General features: G+C 44.8%; 1 protein-coding gene across 1 annotated transcript; it reads left to right on the forward strand.

Annotated features, from left to right (window-relative positions):
- The first annotated feature begins 6,533 nt into the window (after positions 1-6,533).
- LOC142844052 (translation machinery-associated protein 7) lies at positions 6,534-6,983 on the forward strand. Its single transcript, XM_075962355.1, has one exon. The coding sequence runs from the start codon at positions 6,578-6,580 to the stop codon at positions 6,770-6,772; it is 195 nt and encodes a 64-aa protein (XP_075818470.1). The 5' UTR covers positions 6,534-6,577; the 3' UTR covers positions 6,773-6,983.
- The last annotated feature ends 13,211 nt before the right edge of the window (positions 6,984-20,194 follow it).

Here is a 20,194-nt window from a genome sequence, read left to right on the forward strand (position 1 = left end):
ATCTTTGGTCCTGACTCTTGCGTCTCTCACCACATCTCTAAGGTGGCCTTCCCTCAGCCCCAGAGCCCTCAGCTGTGGTCACTTACTTGCTCAGAGAGAGCAGAGGGAGCACCCCTCATTTCTCTCCAGGGAGACAAATAGAGTTCCGGGCCAGCTGGGACTCCATGAGACCCTGTTTAAAAAATAAACCAGACTAGCTGGCTTCTGTGCTCCAAAAGTATAAACCCTTGTAAGAAGCATAGAGGGCCACATGGCCAGGTGATGTTTGAAGAAAGCAGGTCAAAGATTCCATGGGGAAGGTGAGGAGGGGAGGGGAGAAGCTGGAAGAATACAGAGCTGAGTTAGGCTATAGCCTTTAGTCAGGAAACAGCAGAACCCCAACACAAGTTGACTTTAAAATTGGCCGTTACCAGCCGGGTGTGTTGGCACATACCTTTAATACCAACACTGGGAGGGCAGGAGCAAGTGGATCTGTAGGTTCGAGGCCAGCCTAGTCTACATAGCAAGTTCCAGGACAGTCACAGCTACACTGATAAACCGTCTCCAGAACCAAGGAGGTAGGGGAAAGGCCATCATCAGTAGTTACCACATCTGGGTAAACCCAGAGGCAATGTGTCCCCAGGCCACAGAACTCCGTAGCTGCTCATTAACAATGTGACTTGGGCAAGTAACTGAACCTGAATTTCCTGATCTGAAAGGGGATTGTTGGTATCAAAATGACTTACTGAATATACACAAAAATCCTTAGTGTCTGTGTTTCCCAAGTATTTTTATTTTTATTTTTTGGTTTTTCGAGACAGGGTTTCTCTGTAGCTTTGGTGACCGTCCTGGAACTAGCTCTTGTAGACCAGGCTGGCCTCAAACTCCCAGAGATCCGCCTACCTCTGCCTCCTGAGTACTGGGATTAAAGGCGTGCGCACCACCGCCCGGCTCCCAAGTATTTTTAGACAATTTTATTTTTTATTTTATTTTGTGTGTGTTGTGTATGTATGGGGGGGCGGGTGGTAATGTACCTGTGAGTGCAGGTACCTGAGAAAGCCAGGGATGCTTAATCCTCTTGGAGCTAGAGTAGCAGGCAGCTATAAGCTGCCATGTTGGTGCAGGGCACTGAACTCAGGCTTCAATAATGGTATGTAATCTTTTTCTTTTCTTTTTCTTTCTTTTTTTTCTTTTTTTCTTTCTTTTTTTTTTTTTTAGAGACAAGTTTTCTCTGTGTAACAGCCCTGGTTGTCCTGGAACTCACTCTTTAGATCAGGCTGGCCTTGAACTCACAGAGATCCATTTACCCCTGCCTCCCGAGTGCTGGGATTGCAGGTGTGCGCCACCACCGCCCAGCAACAGTATGTAATCTTAACCGTTGAACTTAATTTCCTTTCCTTGGGTCCAGTCCATATACATACAATTTCTGTGTCTTGGGGGAGTTCCATCTACTCTTTGTTACTGATTTCTAGGTCAATTCTCTTGTCACAAACAACCCTGGTGTGAGTTACTTTTACTGAAATGGATGCGGTGCTATGGTCGTGTGCACTTAGGAAGCTTGCCCTGGAACATCTAGAGGTAAACCACTATGGCAGGTGTATCTTACTCTCAAGTGGGTCAGAAAAGACCTGCACCTGGGAGTAGATAGGAGGGAGTGGAGTTGTAGGTTAGGAAGAGAAGGGAGGGAAACCCTCACATCCCCCATGCCTTGTCTAGTTCTCTGCTTGTTTTTCTTCCAGACCTCCATGCATGCACAAACCACATTAATATTTAAACTCTTAAATGGGTTTTTAGGTTAAAATAAGATCATTAGTTATTAGTACAGCTTGATCTTCTCTCTTAACAATATATCATAAGGGGGCTAAAGAGATGGCTCAGTGGTTAAGAGTGCTGGCTGTTCTCACAGAGGACCCACATTTGATTTCTAGCATCTTCATGCTGGTTCACAACCATCTGTAACTCCAGTTCCAACTCCCTCTTCTGGTCCTGTGGACCCCAGACACACTCATGGTTCACAGAGGCTAAAATGTTTGCTACAGACCCCTTCAGAATAAGCCAGCTGGTGGGGGGGGGGGGGGAGAAGGGAGGCGGGGAGGCGGCAGAAATTTTTAATAAAAAATATAAATAATAAGAAAAAAGAATAAGCTGGTTCCTGCCCTGAGTTCTCCAAATACTGCTCCCCCCGACAAAGATTTGTTGCATCTTTAACATAACTTAGCCTTACCAGGGAGGAAAACTGCCTCAGTGGACGGCTCATGTTCAAATGCCTGCCTGATCCCTTGAATCCCAGGGGCGTCCGTGGCTTTCTTCATGGCTCTGAGGGACACTTGTCGCCCAGCCTTTGGTGGCTCTTTGTTGGGGGAGGTGGGGTGGGCTGTGGTCTCTAGGTGTGGAACAGGTGAAAGGAAAGGAGACAGGCTCTGTGGGAATCCAAGGCCACACAGAGCGCCTGGCTGCTTCTCTCTGCCAGGAAGGGCACAGACAGCCTTGTTTGAAGGGAATTATTAAGTACTGGCCTCAGGGCCAAGCTCTGGCAAGCCTGCCATCTCCTCCAGAGCTTTCTACCACGGCTGCCGGTGGAGATTACTCTGGAAGACACCAGAGACAAGAGTAAGATCCGGTTATTATGTAAACCTAAGCCTGGTCTTAACGGCTTTGAGTTCACTGGGTTTTTTGCTCAGGGCCTTGATATTGTCGTTCTTGGGAATAGACCAAAAGAACTGGAAATAACAGCTTGGTGTAAGGAAAAACAATGGCAGGAAGGGGAACTCAATCTTCTTTTGTGTGTGTGTGTGTGTGTGTGTGTGTGTGTGTGTGTGTGTCTGTGCTACATTTTGGGCATCGTTCTTATAGACAGAGTCCCTATTGGCCTGGATCTTGCCAGTTAGGCTGTTGAGCCCAGGGATGTGCTTGTCCTTGCCTCCTCGGTGCTGGGTTATAAAGGCACAGCACCAACCTGGCTCTTGTACAGACTATCTCCCCAGCCCCAATAGGCTCAATCTGAATGTACTTATTTGGAACCACCTACAAGACATACTGAACCAAAAGGATAAAATTCAGAATAGTTTCCTCCTATTTATATTGAAAGTGGGGTGGTTGGAGGGTGGCTCACTGAGTGGAGATCCTCAGCACCCACGTAACAGGTGTGCACAGTGGCTCGTGACTGTACCCCAGCACGGGGGTGGCATGGGGTAGGCTCTCTTGCTCCAGTCTAGTCAAAACAGCAAGTACCAGATTCAGAATACAAGAGATTCTGTCTCAAAAAAGCAAGGATTAAAACCAGCTGTGGCGGCACAGGCCTGTAGTCCATCACGTGATTGGTAGAGGTAGGAAGATAGGAGTTCAGGGTCATCCAGCTATATGAGTGTAGTTGTTTTGTCTTGTTTTGTTTCACTCTTTGGAGGCCCACTACCCATCTCCCAAATAAATACATGCAGACTTAGTCTTACTTATGAATGCCTGGCCTTAGATTGACTCGTTTCTTGCCAGCTTTTCTAACTTAAATTATTCCATATCTCTTTAACTATGTGTTTCCTCTGGGCTTTTTATCTTTTCTTTATTCTCCACATCGTTCCTTTATACTCCATGGCAAGCTGGGTGGCTGTCCCCTGGCACCCTCCTCTCCTCCTTTTCTCACTCTTTTCTTCCCTAGATCTCTCCTATTCTCTCTGCGTGCCAGCCCCGCCTATCCTTGCTCCTGCCTTGCTATTGACCATTCAGCTCTTTATTAGACCAATTAGGTGTTGTAGACAGGCAAAGTAACCCAGCTTCACAGAGTTAAACAAATGCAACATAAAAGAATGCAGCACATCTTTGCATCATTAAACAAATGTTCCACAGCATAAACAAATGTAACACATTTTAAACTAATATTGCAGAGCATACAAATCCAGGACAGCCTGGTCTTCATAAGACCCTGTCTCAAACACATCCTCAAATATGTGTGTGTTTACAACACACACACACACACATACACATATGTGATATACATATATATGTGGTAGAGAGCATAGAGGAAGCATATATATACATATCATAGAACACACATAGAACATATATAATATATACGCACACATGTATATTCATTTATGTGGTGGAAAACATAGAAGATACCAGATGTTTACATCTGGCCTCCACATGTATTTATGCTAGCTAGCATACCTGCACACACACACACACACATACACACACACACACACACACCACAATAAACTCCAACTCTCCTATTTTTAAGAAGGCCTGCAAGGGGTAGTGGAGTACAATCCACAAAGAGAATGACGTTATAATGAAGCCAGTGTCTTGAGGTTGTGGACCCTTCTTTAGTGTGCAGGTGTGCAGCTGGGAAGGCGCCCTGAGCCTTAGTTTCTGATGGAGCGGGAAGACCTAATGCAGCTTTGAGGATGTTTAGTGGTGTCCAGTCTATTAGGAGGCACAGCTACCAAGATGGAGCCGCGGGATTTTGGGAATCAACTCGGACTTGGTGGCAAGGGTCTTACCCACTGAGTCCTCTTGCTGAACTCTGAAAGATGCTTTTAACAGATTGAAAAATAGCAGTTAATAGAGAGGACATCAGGAAGAAAGTAACTCACCCGAAAGCGCGGGCGTGGGCATCTCAAAGAGAGCTGACTCTTGTACACTGCAGAGAAAGGTAAAGCAGGTGCTCTGGAAGGGGTGAGTAGCTGCTCCTAGGATTCTGTGGATGGAGTTTAAAGACGTTTTTATGACTATTCATGGGGGCATATTCATGGGGGTAAGCTCACCCATTTTTTATCTAAACTGTGGTATGCCAGATTCTGCTCTCTTAATTACTTTGAGATCTGGTGTGGAAGTTTCTAGAATTTGGGCCATTAATGATACCAGCTAATTTCCTCCTTGCCCATGTGTCCAAACAGAAACTTTTAGGGATCATCCCATTATTTTCTTTAAGAACTATAAGGTTCAACTCTTTTCTAGAAAAGGTCTTAAGAGTTTAGACAGCAGGGGAAGTTGATCACATGGAGATATTTAGCATTTCTAGCTCATTTCTTTTCGCTGGGTAGCCTCTGAGATTCTCCCTTGTAGTCAGACTTTTCTGTCCCACCAGCCAGCTCCCAAATAACCACACAGAGACTTATTAATTATAAATGCTCATCCAATAGCTTAAGTTTGTGACTAACTAGCTCTTACAGCATATATTAACCCATTTCCATTCATTTGCGTGCTGCAACGTGACTGTTTTACCTTTGCTCTGTACCGTCCATGCTGCTGCTTCGGAGTCCTGGCATCTCCTGGCCATTCCTCCTGAGACGCCACCTTTTTTCTTCCCAGCGTCTTCCTAGTCTGGCCCTCCCACCCAATCTCTTTCTGCCCCACTATAAGCCAGTCAGCTCTTTGTTAACCAATAAGAGTAATACATATTTACAATGTACAAATAATTGTTCGACAGCACTCCCATCTAGTTTTCCACCAAATATACAACGTAATAATACAATATAGACCATAATTATGCCATAGTCCCTTGAACTTCTCTCTTCCCTCTTACTCTGCCTCACTGTTTGGGTACCATATCCATCTGCATTGCCCCCCTTCTCAACTTCTAGTCAATACTAGTTTTAAACATTTGGGTCCACTTAAACAATTTTTTAACTTTCTCAGGTGAGAGAGAGCATGGTATTCCTCTGCGTCTGGATTATGTTGTAACACAGTGGCCTCCAGTTCCATCCATTCTGCTGCAATGACGTGATGTCATTCTTTCTATGGATGGGTGCCATTCTGTTGTGCACATATTTTCTTTATCCGTCCATCCATCCGTGGATATGATGATTCTTTATCTTGGCAATTGTGGACAGTGCTGCAGGGTATGGGACTTCAGGTGTCTCTGCAATATGCTGATGGCATGCCCTTTGGCCATGTGCCTGAAAGCAGGACAGCTGGGTCATGTGATAGACCTGGTTAGATTTTCATGGGGCCTCCATATTCTCCAGAATGGTGGTAGTTAGAGAGCTTGCAGGTGCATTTTTCCATCAGCCTTGATCTCCTTGTGAGGGCTGCATCTCTCCTCAGCTTATATACACTCAGCTGGAATTTGCTGGGAACATAGCCAGGAACCAGTAAACGTTAATTGCCTCCATTTTAACTTGTCATCTTTCCCATGATTACTCAATCACCGTGAGCTTTAATCTCTTGCATATGTAGTTTCTCTTTTATGTGAATCTTTTTTTAAGATTTATTTATCTTACTTTATGTGGATGAATGTTTTGCTTGCATGTATGTGCACACCTGTTGGATCCTCTGGAACTGAACTAGGGGTATGGGTGACTGTAAACCACCATGTGGGTGCTGGGAGTTGAACCTACCAGAACGACTACTGCGCTCTCAGCTACTGAGCCATCTTTTCAGCCCCTTATATGGACTTATCAGAGGCATCTCCACATAACAATGGCTTAAAAAGTTATTCTGGGTTAGAGAGTAAAGATGCTCTATGCTAAGCCTGATGACCTGAGAACTGACTTCCTGCAAACTGCTCTCTCCCTACATGAATGAATGAATGAATGAATGAATGGATATTAAAGGGGATTAAAAGGTTGGAGCAGGGGAGAAGGGGGTGTCTGGAGGCGCCATGTCGGGCCGGGAAGGTGGCAAAAAGAAGCCCCTGAAACAGCCCAAGAAGCAGGCCAAGGAAATGGACGAGGAAGATAAGGCTTTCAAGCAGAAACAAAAAGAGGAGCAGAAGAAACTCGAGGAGCTAAAAGCCAAGGCCGCGGGGAAGGGACCCCTGGCCACAGGTGGAATTAAGAAATCTGGCAAAAAGTAAGCTGTTCCTCATATCTGAGATGATGGTGACCCTCTTCCATTCCTATTTAAACATCTGGATTCCCTGCCATAACATCTTTGCCATCTACAGCTAGGATGAAGTGTTATCCTGGAGCCTGTTAAACATCTGGATCCCCTACTATAACATCATTGCCACCTATAGTTAAAATGAAATGTTATCCTGGAGCCTGTTGTACATTGTAATAAACTTTTGTAAAAAAAATAATAATAATAAAATAAATAATACAATGAAAAAAAAAAGGTTGGAGCAGGAAGCACACAACTATAAACTATACAATATCAAGACAGAAGGATCAAGAGTTTATGGACGTTGTATGACACTATTCCTTGAAGACATGGCAAACATCTAGTTACTCCAAATAGAAAACCAATGGTAGACCAAAGTAAGGATAGCACCAAAGTGCAACTTGGTGAAACAAAGTTTTTTTTTAAATATTTATTTATTTATTTATTTATTTATTTATTTATTTATTTATTTATTTATTTATTTATTTATTTATTCTGTCTGCAGGCCAGAGGAGATCACCAGACCTCATTACAGATGGTTGTGAGCCACCATGTGGTTGCCGGGAATTGAACTCAGGACCTTTGGAAGAGCAGGCAGTGCTCTTAACCACTGAGCCATCTCTCCAGCCCCCACAAAGTTTTATTGGGTTACTTGCAAGAGTAGAAATGACTCAAAGGCATCACCAAAGCCCACACCATCATGAATAGCAATTCAGAATATCTGGAACCTGGAGCACACTTTGTAAACTGTAGACAGCTCAACACGTTGGAGAGTGTCCTTTCCAGGTGGTTCAGTTGATGTGAGCCTTTCCCAGGCAGCTCAGTTGTCTTAGAGCGTGTCTTAATATTCCTTACAGCAGTTTAAGTTGTATCAGCCCCACAGCTTGACAGTCTGACCTGGGAAAGGAAATCCTAGGACATTCAGGGCTTGGATTTAGTGTCATCAAAACCAACAAAGAAATGAACCCTAGGGAAACGACATAGACCTTCCATCTTAATGGGAAAGAATTTGGGCCATTTAAAATAGAATGCTGGTGGACAGTGAGATGGCTCAGTGGGTAAAAGCATGTCCCCTGATGACACGAATCTGGTCCCGGGCACCCTCATGATGTAAGGAGAAAACGGACTCGTTTAACTTGATCTCTGATCTCTACACGTGTATGTGTGTGCACGCACACACACAAACTCAATAGATAGTTGTAGTCTTTTTTTTTTTTTTTTTGATTTTCGACACGGTTTCTCCATAGCTTTTGGTTCCTGTCCTGGAACTAGCTCTTGTAGACCAGGCTGGCCTTGAACTCACAGAGATCCGCCTGCCTCTGCCTCCCGAGTGCTGGGATTAAAGGTACGCCACCACCGCCCGGCTGATAGTCGTAGTCTTAAACATCTAAAGTGTAATTGTATGGTGGTGGCACATGCCCAGTACTCAGGAGACAGAGGCAGGTGGATCTCTGAGTGCAAGTCTAGCCTGATGTACAGAGGGAGTTCCAGGACAGCCAGGGCTATTCGGAGAAATCCCATCGTGAAAAAGAAACAACAACAAAAAACAAAAAATAAAATGTAATGTTGTAAGAATTGATACAGTTCAGGGGTTGGAGAGATGGCTCAGAGGTTAAGAGCGCTGGCTGCTCTTCCAGAGGTCCTGAGTACAATTTCCAGTAACCACATGGTAGCTCATAATCATCTGTAATGAGATCTGGTGCCTTCTTTTGGCCTGCAGGCATATATGCGGTCAGAACACTATCTACATAACAAAAATAAATCTTTTTTTTTAATTAAAAAAAAAGAATTGCTATAGTTTAGACGTTGAATGAATTAGGTTGAAAGGATGTTGGTACCCTATCCCCCTTTCTATCCTGGAACTTGAACCTAGGGCCTCATGTATACTAGGCAAGGGCTATTCTACTGAGCTGCACCCCTAGCTTGGCTCCTTCCTCTCTCTTTAACTGCCTGGTTCCCATGAGATGAGCAGCCTCCTCTACAATGCATGTTCTGGTGATGCACTATTCAGCTCCAAGCCCAAAGCAGCAAGGTTGAATGACTATAGAACGGAACCTTTGAAGCTGTAGGGCTAATAAACCTTACGAGTCAACATAAACCCTTTCCATCGTTAAGTTGATATTTTTCAGGTGTTTCAGTGATGGAACGCTAACACAAAGTCAGAGTCACCTGAGCTGCATGAGAATTTGAGTTAGCTATGATGTTGATACCAGGCCTATGAACAAGGGGTAACTAATAGTCATATCTGTTAAAACAGTGAACAACTTGAGTGCACAGTCTGGTCAGTCCTTAGGGCTTCCTGTAGTGTCTCTTCATGAGATGATGTTTAGAAGACTCAGATTCTAAAATAATGATATGAGTGTAGGTGACTCACTAAGAATGTTTTCTAGGAAGGCCCTTGTGGAAGGAAGACCACACAATTGTGTGATGTCAGGCAGAGCCTATGGCTTCTGCTAGATCCCCGGTCCTGAGGTTGATGCCTCTAGTTTCTCTGATTCCAGGCCAGTGAGTAGCTGCTGCATTGATGCATCCTTCAAGTCTCAGTCACAGCTACCCCATTTGGAGGGTGTCAACTCTTAGCCACCATTGGTAGTTTGAGTACGGAAACTGTCTTCAAGAGCCTGAGAACAGACCATTAAACAAGATCTCAGATGTGAACCATGAGATAAGCTCTGATGTCAAAGGGCTCCAAGGGACCCGAGTCCTTCTGGTGCACACCTTCCTTATCAGATATTAGGGGGAAACCGAGCTCTGCTGAGGACCGCCATGGTGCTGTGGTCCTCTGTGGGGCCCTGCACAGGCGAGATGTGTGCTCTGTGCTGTGTTCACACCCTGCATTTAATAGGAAAGCTTTGCACTTACTTAAAGCTGAGAATGCTTCCAGGATAGTTAGGCGGTTGCCCAGAGTTACATAGCTGATTGTGAGTCTGTGATTTGTGCTCTGTGTGTGTCTCCCAGAGTCATTCCTGCGGTTTTGCCTGAGAAAGAGATGACCTTCATGAACCCCAGAGGACCTTCGTTTGGTCTTTCCAACACAGGATGATAGATGCGCTGAATTCACGGCTTTCCACTGCTGTACCAGTTTTGTGTGGCTGACAGGACACATCTGTTAACCGCAAGGCATAGTATGGCTTGAAAAGATAAAACTCCAAAATCAAGGTCCTGGCAAGCTCAGAGTTCTCTTACACACCTTTACACTCAGGAAAAAAAAAATCAGGCATCCTTGATCTCAAAAGACAAGCCAATGATTTCCCATCCAGCAGCCTCTCAATGACTGGAAAAAATATCTAAATTCGAAGCTTCAGACAGCTGAATCTGGTGGGTTAATCTGGAATGTCATACTCTTGCGGTGAAACATCTTGTTGGTTAACAGGATCAAAGATGCTACCTCAGAGCAGACAGTACTGTCTACCTTTGTTTGTGACTGAGACAAGATCTCCTCGTGTAGCCCACACTGGCTCCAAGCTCGCTGTCTTCCTACCGTGGTCTCTGAGTGCTGGGATTACAGGTGTGTGCCACCACCAGGGCAAACTTCCCGCCCTCTCAGAGTCCCGGCTGGCTCACCTGGAGGACCTCTCACCTCAGTCCCTGTGGTTTTTAAACTTGTTTTCTTGGCGTCCGTGTACTCCTTGGCCCCACTGAGGTTCCCACAGGGCGTTGCCTGGTCACACCTGCCCCACACTTCTGCTGCATGCAGGCACAGCGCTCCAGGGGAGCCCCGAGGGCCGAGATTGTACCACCTCTAACTTTTTCACCCTTGCCTGCAGAAAGAAAAGCCTCTGAGCCAAAGGGCGGCAGGCCCTGGCCATGTGATCCGTCTCGAGTTGTCTCTGTTTTCCTTGGCTGGAAGCCTGGGCAGAACTGTCCTATCCAGGGAAAATATTCCCAGCTGTGTTGCCTTGGTCTTTCTCAAACTAGGACTAAGGTTGAGCAAATGTAAGCAAGAGCAGCTGCTGCTGTAGAGAGTAAAATATGATGGTGCATTTTCAAAAGAAAGAAGTGCCTCGGGCAGCTCAACGGTATGAGTTGCTGATAAGCGACCAGCACCCGCCTAGGTTTATCTTCCATGAAGATTCTCAGGCAGCTGCATACGTGACTCAATCCATGCACCCAACATCCAAAATGCGGGTATCCACCAGAGAAGACTGCTTAGACATGGGCTAAGCCAATAGAAAGTCTTTATTCGCTGACCAGCGGCTACACTGGGTGTAGCCCCGAGCCTTTCTCAGGATGAACTTTTAAGCCAGGTAATAATGCTAGCCAGAAGCAGAACTACAGAACCAGAAAGCAAGGTTAGTACATTTAGAGACTTTCCCAAAACTGTGGTTTTGATGGATTAGGGTTTTTTTTTTTTTTGTTTTGCTTTGTTTTGTTTCATTTCTTGGCAGTGGTGCTGTCCATGTGCTGAGTTTTATGGCCTGAATGGCACTTCCCTCATGGAGTCAGTTGTGCTAAGATCTGGGACCCTATCAGGGTCTGTTACAACAGGATGCAGGGAAGAAGGGAAAGGTTAACTGCATGACCCCTCCCCGCCCCCACCCCCGCCGCCGGAGTTAGATACTGCAGGGCCCTGTATTATCTAGCTATGTGGTAAATGGTTGGAAAGCATTGAAAAATCGACCATAACTCAGTCGGAGATAGGAGAGCTGAGGAGAAAGCTTTTCTATGCTGTCGTGTCTTTCCCGGTTACATGACTGGATCTCCCTGGCCTCTAGTTTGCACACCCCTCCTCAGCACCTCTCTGTATTTCTGGATAAGAAACTAAAGCCTGACACCCTGGCTGACTCAGCATTAGCTGGTCATATTACTTTTCCAGGTTTGTACAGATGGCCCCATCTCCCAGGACTACAAATAATCACACTTTGGGGTGTGGTATATACAGCACCTTGTTCTAAACAACAAATCAGGGCAGGGCTGTGACTGAGGCTGAGACCGGGTGACAGAGTGCTTGCTTACAGTGCTAGGCCCTGGGTGGTGCCCCAACGCTGAACACCAAGACAGCGTGGAGCCTAGTACATCATATGAATCAGTTTTCTTGAAGTCATTACCTCTACCTTTTTGGCTGTAGTGCATGTATGTGCACATACGTGTGTATGAGCGCATGTGGGGGATCATAGGTTGAGGGCAGCTGTCTTCCTTTATCACTCTCTGGCTCGTGTTTTGAGATATCTCTCACTGGACCTGTAGCACACAGGTTGGTTGGAATGGCTGGCCCAAAAGCTCTGAGGGTCTGCTTATTTCTGCACACACACACACACACACACACGCACGCACGCATGCACGCATGCACGCACGCACGCATCCTCATACTTGCTCAGCAGCCATTTCACCAGTCCCTGCTTCCCTGAAATCACATGCCATGTTGGCCTGACATTGTTGGAAGCCATGTGGGTCCAACACAGATTACCTCTTCCCTAACTGGACTGGAACAGAGTCGCGAGGAAAAATCAGACACAACTTACACAGTCATCATGGAAGGGCATCTCAGGGTCTTTTCTCCTGACGACCTCCCTCGTTTATTATCCAAACAACTTATATACCAACACATCAATTGAACGGGAAAATACATTAGATTGTCTCCTAGGAAACCAGGTGAATGGCCTTCTGTCACGTATGCATCTACCTGTATGCTAGCTGTCACGTAGGCCTGAATTAGCATCTCTATAAGACATCCTCCAAATTACAAAAGAAAGGAACACCAAACATCCTGACCAGCTTCAGCCAACACCTCTCCTCAGGCAATCTACATTTCTAACAGTAGAGAAGGAGGAACACAACCTGGCTACTGTTAAGCAGAGACAGCTTGTCTGCAGAGCTATGTGACCACCTCAGCTCGGGCCTATGGCTTTTGTGCCATACAGAAATATGGACCTACATGACATTGGTGGGTTGACGTTGGAGAGCAGGTCAGAGAGGCCCCATCCGTTATTACATGACTCACTAGGAACCAGGTGATGAGCGGAAATAGAGAAAAAGGGACTTCTCCCTACTGTCGCATCTCGTAGTGTCTTCCGAGATGGAGGGTCAGCGTTCAGGAACCCAGGACATCCTGCATATTGTTGTGGTTGTGAAACAGCCACCCTAGGAGGGGAAGTAGCTGAACAACATCCACAAAACAACCGAAAAGAACAGATCTTGCTCGAGTGCGGTTCTCAGGGAAAGCTGCTTAAGGAAGCTGCATTAAATTAAAAATGACTTGCTTTATGTATTTTATTGTTTATTTTCTAATTTTGAAAGGCAGTGTAGCGCATGCTGGCTTTGAATTCATGACCCTCTGCAGAGGCCTCTGCCTCTCAAGTGCTAGGATTTACAGACATCATCATCACACTCCCTATAAGATAATGGAATACAAAATATAACCCTGTTCTAATTGGAAAGTGAGGCTAAAGCCGCATGAACTGTTGCACATCACCCGCCTCGGAAACTCCCCAGCTGAGGGGCAGATGCAAATGCCAATCCTTCTTCTCCTCTGTTGCCCCACACAGCTCGGCTTGTAACTGCTGAGGGGGTGGATGCCCTCTCCAAACTACCCAGAATTGCCCCTGGCGCTGTCAATGGTGTGTGTGTGTGTGTGCGTGCATACACGCGCACACGCATGCACACGTGTGAGCACTAGGTGGAAACAGAAGATTTGAAGGTGTAAATTCTGGAAAGACGAAAGAGATTTTGATGACTTACGACTGCTGAGAACGCAACCGTATGATGACCCAAATCTTTTTTTAAGTCCGGCTTATCTATCAAAAGTCTAAGACTCGGCTGTCCCAGAAACCTACTTACACTCTTCAGACATTCTTTGGAAATGTCCTGGACCCATAAAAAACAGCTATCTGCCTGCACACACACTGGGTAACTTCGGCTAAGGACAGCTTACTCTTCTCTCCTTTGTTTCCTACGTTTATAGCGCTGTTCTTGCTATTGTTGCGGTGCGATGAGCATAACATACAATTTACCATTTTCACAATGCTTCGGTGCAGGGTTTGATTTCATTCAGCATGTTGTGTGGTCACCTAGCTCCATAGCTTCCCTCACCCCAAAGGGAATCTATCTCTTGAACAGTATTTTTCCAAGCCCTCCTCCCACCCAGGCCCTGGACACTACTGCTCGACTCTCTGACGCTATGGCTGTGGCTGACTTCTTCCTAAATGGAGCCTAATGCTGCATTGATTGCATTGCTCTTGCTGGGACAAAACACGTGACAAAGCCATGCTTACACAGGGAAGGGTTTGTATTGATTTACAGTTTATGAAGGCACACTGTGGTGATTGTTTGTAATCTAAGAAATAAAGCTTGCCTGAAGATCAGAGTGCAGAGCTAAACCACAGAGGCCAGGCAGTGGTGGCACACACCTTTAATCCCAGCACTCAGGAGACAGAGGCAGAGGGATCTCTGTTAGTTCAAGGCCATCCAGGGCTACAAGAGATTGAATCTGTCTAAAAGAGAAACAGAGCTCACACAAAGGTGATCTCAGCATTTGGGACCACATGCCTTTAATCCCAGCAGCACTAGGGAGATGGAGACAGGAGTGATATGGTTGGGCAGAGAGGAATCTAAGGTGAGATGAGACAAGAGGTCAGATGCAGTCTGAGGATTAAATCTGAGCATGCAGCATGAGGTTTCATAGAGACAGCATTCAGTCTGGGGATTCATAGAGACGGGATCGCCAGCCTGGTCTTCAGAGTGAGTTCCAGGATGGCCAGGGATAATCAGAGAAAACCTGTCTTCAAAAACCAAAAATCAAACCAAACAAAACAAAAATAAAGAAATAAATAAAAATAAATAATTTTGTTTATTATGATTAGTCTGTACAATGTGTGTATGTGTATTGAGGTCAGAGGGCAACTACATGGAGTTAGTCCTCTCCTCCCACCTCTCCTTGGGAACCAGGGATGGCAGGAACTGAGGAACGTAAGGCTCGCCATTTTGCCAGTCCTTGAAAAGCTCTGAGAATGGGAATTTAATATCCGTCAACATATGTGTACTAGCATGTAGAGCCCTTTCTGTGATGTCTTCTGGGCTTTAGACATGTCTTCCTGAGAAAGGTCTTTCCTGTTTGAGTTTTGGAATCTCTCAAGCCGTCTTCTGGTATCCCACACGTTTTCAAACTGCTTCGCCATCTGGAATTGACTCTGGTGTAAGGAGAAAGGGACGGCTCCAACTGGCAGTCAGCTGTCCCAAAGCCATTTATTGAATAATCCATCTTTCCCACGCTACTTTGAAATGCCGCCGTTCCATATGGATTTGGATCTTGTTGTCCATTGATCTGGCTGCTGTCACGCAGACAGACTGCTCCAGGCTTCCCTAAACTGTGGGTGTTATGATGCCTCTGGCTGTGTGGAAGACAGAGTTACCTTGTTAGTTTTCTTCTCTGGCGTTTCCTTGGATGATTGTCATTTGTCAGTTCACTTTCCACGCTAACTTGAGAATCAGCTCATCTCCTAAGACATTGGAGTTAGTTGAGAGCACATTCAAGTTTAGATGGATTCTAAGGGGAAGTGTGCTATTGGCTTCTTTTCTTTTTGGCATTTTCTACGTTTAGTTTTTAGTTTTTAAACTTTTTAAAAAATTTTTCTTGGGGCTGGAAGGATGACTCAGCGATTAAAAAGCATTGGGTGCTCTTTCAGGGGAGGGTGTGTTCAGTTCCTGGGACCCACAGGTGGCTCGCAACTCTGTAGCTCCTGTTCTAGGGGATCTGATACACTCTTCTGGCCTTTAAGGCACACACATGGTGCATTTACAAACATGTTGGCAAGCACTCATATATATATATAATGAGTTTTTATATATTATAAATATATAAATAATAGATAAAATAATATGAGTATGTATATATATAATAAAAATAAACATATCTTATTAAAACATGTTTTCTTTATGGTACTGGGTATGGTTGTCCACTCCTTTAATCCTGGCAGAATCAGGTGGATCGTTGTGAGTTCAAGGACAACCTGATCTACGTAGTTCCAGGCCAATCAGTCAGGGATATATAATGAGACCCTGTCTCAAAAATGAAAAGAAATTTTTAGTTGAGTTTATTGCCATATATTTTATTTTATTTTCTTGATTGTTTGTTTTGGTTTCTGTTTGTTTGTTCCATTTTGTTTTTTGAGACAGGGTTTCTCTTCATAGCCCTAGCTGTCCTGGAACTAGCTCTGTAGATCATCAGCCTGGCCTCGAACTCACAGAGATCCTCCTGCCTCTGCCCCCTGAGTGCTAGGGCTAAAGGCATGTGCTGCTACCACCACCCAGATGTATTTTATTTTTTGTGTGTCTTAAAAATAGAATTTTGAGGCAGGAGAGATGGCTCAGTGGTTAAGAGCACTTACTGTTCTTCAGATCCTAGGGACTCGGAACTACTTGTTGCTTCGGTTCCAGGGATCTGATTTGTGGTCTCTGAGGGGACTCCTGTGCATACACTTCCTCACAGACTCAAACACACATACACAGTTAAAAACAAATAGCTTAGCTGGGCGGTGGTGGCACCCAGCAGTGGGAGGCAGAAGCAGGTGGATCTCTGTGAGTTCGAGGCCAGCCTGATCTACAAGAGCTAGTTCCAGGACAGGCTCTAAAACTACAACAAAACCCTGTCTTGAAAAATAATAAATAAACAAACAAATAAAACTCTAAAAAAATGAAAAAAAAAACCCTAAGTCTTAAAAAATAAGTTTCTGTTGTTTATTTTGTTGTTATTTGTTTGGGTTTTTCCATTTTATTTTAGTTTTGTGTGAGTGTGTTCATGTTTGTGTGCTGCAAGCCTAGCTCCAGGTTCAATGAGAGATCCTGTCTCAAGCAAATAAGGGAAAGAGTGATCCAGCAGGTCCCTGGATGTCTTGCTCTGGCCTCTGCATCATACAGAGAGTACACCTGCACATGTGTGTGCCCAGGCCTCACACTCACCTCTCCCATCCTTCAAGGCCATGTCTTTTCTCCATAGTTTGTTCCAGATGCCAGAGCCACCTCACTGGAATTCTGGACTGTGGAGCCGTTTCAGGTTGGCACTCTTCCACTTAGTAAACTACACCTTGACTTCCTCCGTTTCTTTTCATGGCTGACTATTATGTCCTTCTCCAGTACACCACATCTTGTCACTCACCTAGTGGTTTTGACAGGTGAGAACAAGGCGGCTATAGACATTTGAGTGCAGGTGTCTCTGTGGACATGTTTTTGAATTGCTTTGGATAGATGCCAAGGAGTGTGATTTTGTAGTAAGAATACTTTTGCAAGAAAGTACCAAGGTGTGTTCTGAAGTAGCGTTCTGTTTATATCCCACAGCCTTGGCTGAGTTCTGCTTCCTTCACCTCCTTGTTCTGTAGCTGGTGTTGTTGGTGTTCTAGATTTTTGGCAAGCTGGTAGATGTGCTTCTCATTATCTTTTAAATTTATATTTCCCTGAGGAAAAGTATCTTTTCGTATGTTCCTTTGTCATTTGTGTGTCTTTTTGGGGGAGTTATCCAATCAGACCTCTTGCCTTCTATTTTCATTTGCTTATTTCTGTTTTATTGTTAGAAGTTTCTGTCCTGCCTGGTCACGCAGCCATTCAATCACAAAGAAGCGCACAGAGACTTATATTTATTATAAACTGTCCTATTAGCTCAGGCTTATTATTAACTAGCTCTTAAAACTTAAATTAACCCATAATTCTTGTCTATGTTTAGCCACTTGGCTTGGTATCTTTTCTCAGTAAGGTATTCTGATCTTGCTTCCTCTGCATCTGGCTGGTGACCGTGTCTCTCCCTTTCTCTTCCCAGAATTCTCTTAATCTGGTTGCCCTACCTATACTCCTTGCCTGGTTATTGGCCAATCAGCATTTTATTAAACCAATACTATTGACAAATATTTACAGTGTATCCCACAGCACTGTTTTGTTACGTTTTCTGTAGCAAGTCTTCAGAGTTCTTAGTATGTTTCAATAACTATTCTTGACCAATATATCTATATGTCTTAGAGTTTCTATTGCTGTGAAGAGACACTGTGACCACAGCAACTCTTATAAAGGAAAACATTTAATTGGGTGGCTTATAGTTCAGAGGATCCGTCTGTTATCATCATCGTAGGCCATGACAGCATACAGGCAGACATAGTGCTGGAGAAGAAGCTGAGAGTTTTACATCTTGATATGCAGGAAACAGGAAGTGAACTATCATACTAGGCATGGCTTGAGCATGTGTGAGACCTCAAAGCCCACCTCCACAGTGACTCACTTCCTCTAACAAGACCACACCTACTCCACCAAGGCCACACCTCCTAACAGTACCACTCTTTCCCTTCACACCACCACACTTTAGTAGGATGAATTTTCCAGACACACCATAGATACCCAATTAGCCAGTAAAAGAGTTACCAACCACCATCTGGGCCTCTGTGATGGTTAATATTAGTTATCAACTCGACAGGTTCTAGAATCGCAAGGAGGCAAACCTCCAGACATGTTCTCTTCATTAGGTCAGTTGGAGTGAGACGACCCATCCATTGTGGGCGGCACCATTCCCTAGACTGGCTTTCTGACAGGTATAAAAAGCAGAAAGTGAGTGGAGCACAATCATGCATCAAACTCTTCTTGCCTTTGGATGAAGCGTGGCCGCCTGCCTCAAGTTCCCGATGCTGTGACTTTCCTCTTGTCACAGGCTGTCCTCTGTGTCCTCAGAATAAACCTCGGTCAGGGAATTATTTTAAATCTCAGCAAGGTAACCAAGATGCATCTAACAGTATACATGCCCTGCCTGGTTTCAGACCACACATAAAGGTAATCCCAGAGTGGGCACTATGCTAGGAATGGGTTTGGTTCTTTATGTTACAATTGTGTGCCCCATCTATGCTGTGCAATTCACACACACACAGGGAACTTTTTTTAAACCACATTCTCATTGCTGCAAAGTATTACACTGAAGTAACAAACCTTAATTCATCCTTCCATTCTCTTGGTAGATATTTGAGTATTTTTCAATTTGGAGATAGCACAAAAAGACATGTTTTGACTCTCTTCCCTCTCTGAGCCAAACTGCCACCATCTTAATGAGTTCAGCCGTGCCTGTTGGCAAAGGATCGTCACAGCTGGGATTGCTGACTACTAAGTTTCCCTCTTAGGAGGATGGGGCAGGAAGGGCCATGGAACCTTCACCTCCATATCCAGCCACTCCTCCCAGCCACTTGTGTGCAATGCTGCCTTAATTGCTCATGGCCTTGGGGACTTAGGGAGGGCTGGAGAGCCAGAGGACTAGGGGAAGGGACTCCATCTGTGCAGTCATGGGGGTCATCATCATGCTGGGTGCAGACCTTCCTTTGTGACTGCTTAAGGTTGCCTATGCTCCTTCCTGTAACCCCCTACCTATATGTTCTGTAAGGAAGCCAGATACACTGATTGGTTCCCGAGGTGAACTCTGATGGAACTGAACCTTGTTCATTGGAACCTTGTAAGGAGGGCCAGGTAGATGTTGCCTAGTCTCCACCCCAGGGAGGAAAGTAGCATATCACCATGCCAACAATATTCTCTTCTTTAAGTACATTCACATTTTTCTTTCTTTCTTTTATTTATTATGGAATAGGATGTTATTAGAAAGTTTTTCTTTTTTAAAAAAGGATTTATTTAAAGCATTCTTAAAGATTTATTTTTAATTACGTTTGTGTGAGGGGTGGGTATTTACACATGAGTGCAGCCACTGTGCAGAGTCTCAGATTCCTTGGGTTCCTTGAAGTTGGAGTTATAGGCAGCACTCTTAACCGCAGGGTTATCTCTTCAGCCATTTTAAAGTTCTCGTTCTTTCACTGGTCTCTCATAACTGTACCCACTCATGGATAGTGTGATGGTACCACTGTATATGTAATACTGACAATGCCGTGTCATCAAATCATGAGAATTGGCATAGCCAATATTTTGTATGTTTATTATTGCTCTGCACTGAGAACTTTCAAGATCTCTTTCCTGTTTTGTAATATACAGTTATTGCTAGCTATCATCCCCTTCCTCAGTCCTATACAGGCAAATCCTTGTACCTATCACCTGTCCCCTCTCCTCCCTTCCCCTCAGTCACTCGTTAGCACTATTTATTCATATTCTATGGAATTAGCTCTGTTTTCTCTGGGTGTGTTGGTGCACACATATGATCCCAGTGTTCGGAAGGTAGAGGCAGAAGGATTAAAAGTTTAAGGTCATCCTTAGCTACATAGCAAGTTTGGGATTAGCCTGGGCTATATAAAATTGTATCTCAAAAAGAAGCAAATGGGCTGATGAGATGGGTCAGCGGGGAGAAGCACTTGCAGCCCAAGTCAGGACCCACGTCCAATCCCTCAGGTTCCCATGGTGGCAGGAGAGAATCGGATCCTGAAAGTTGTTCTCACACCTCTGTGCGTGTGCTTGGGGCACATACACTCAAGTACACACACACACACACACACACACGAAA

This window comes from Microtus pennsylvanicus, chromosome 2 (genome assembly GCF_037038515.1).
Source record: "Microtus pennsylvanicus isolate mMicPen1 chromosome 2, mMicPen1.hap1, whole genome shotgun sequence".
Lineage (NCBI taxonomy): Eukaryota > Metazoa > Chordata > Mammalia > Rodentia > Cricetidae > Microtus > Microtus pennsylvanicus.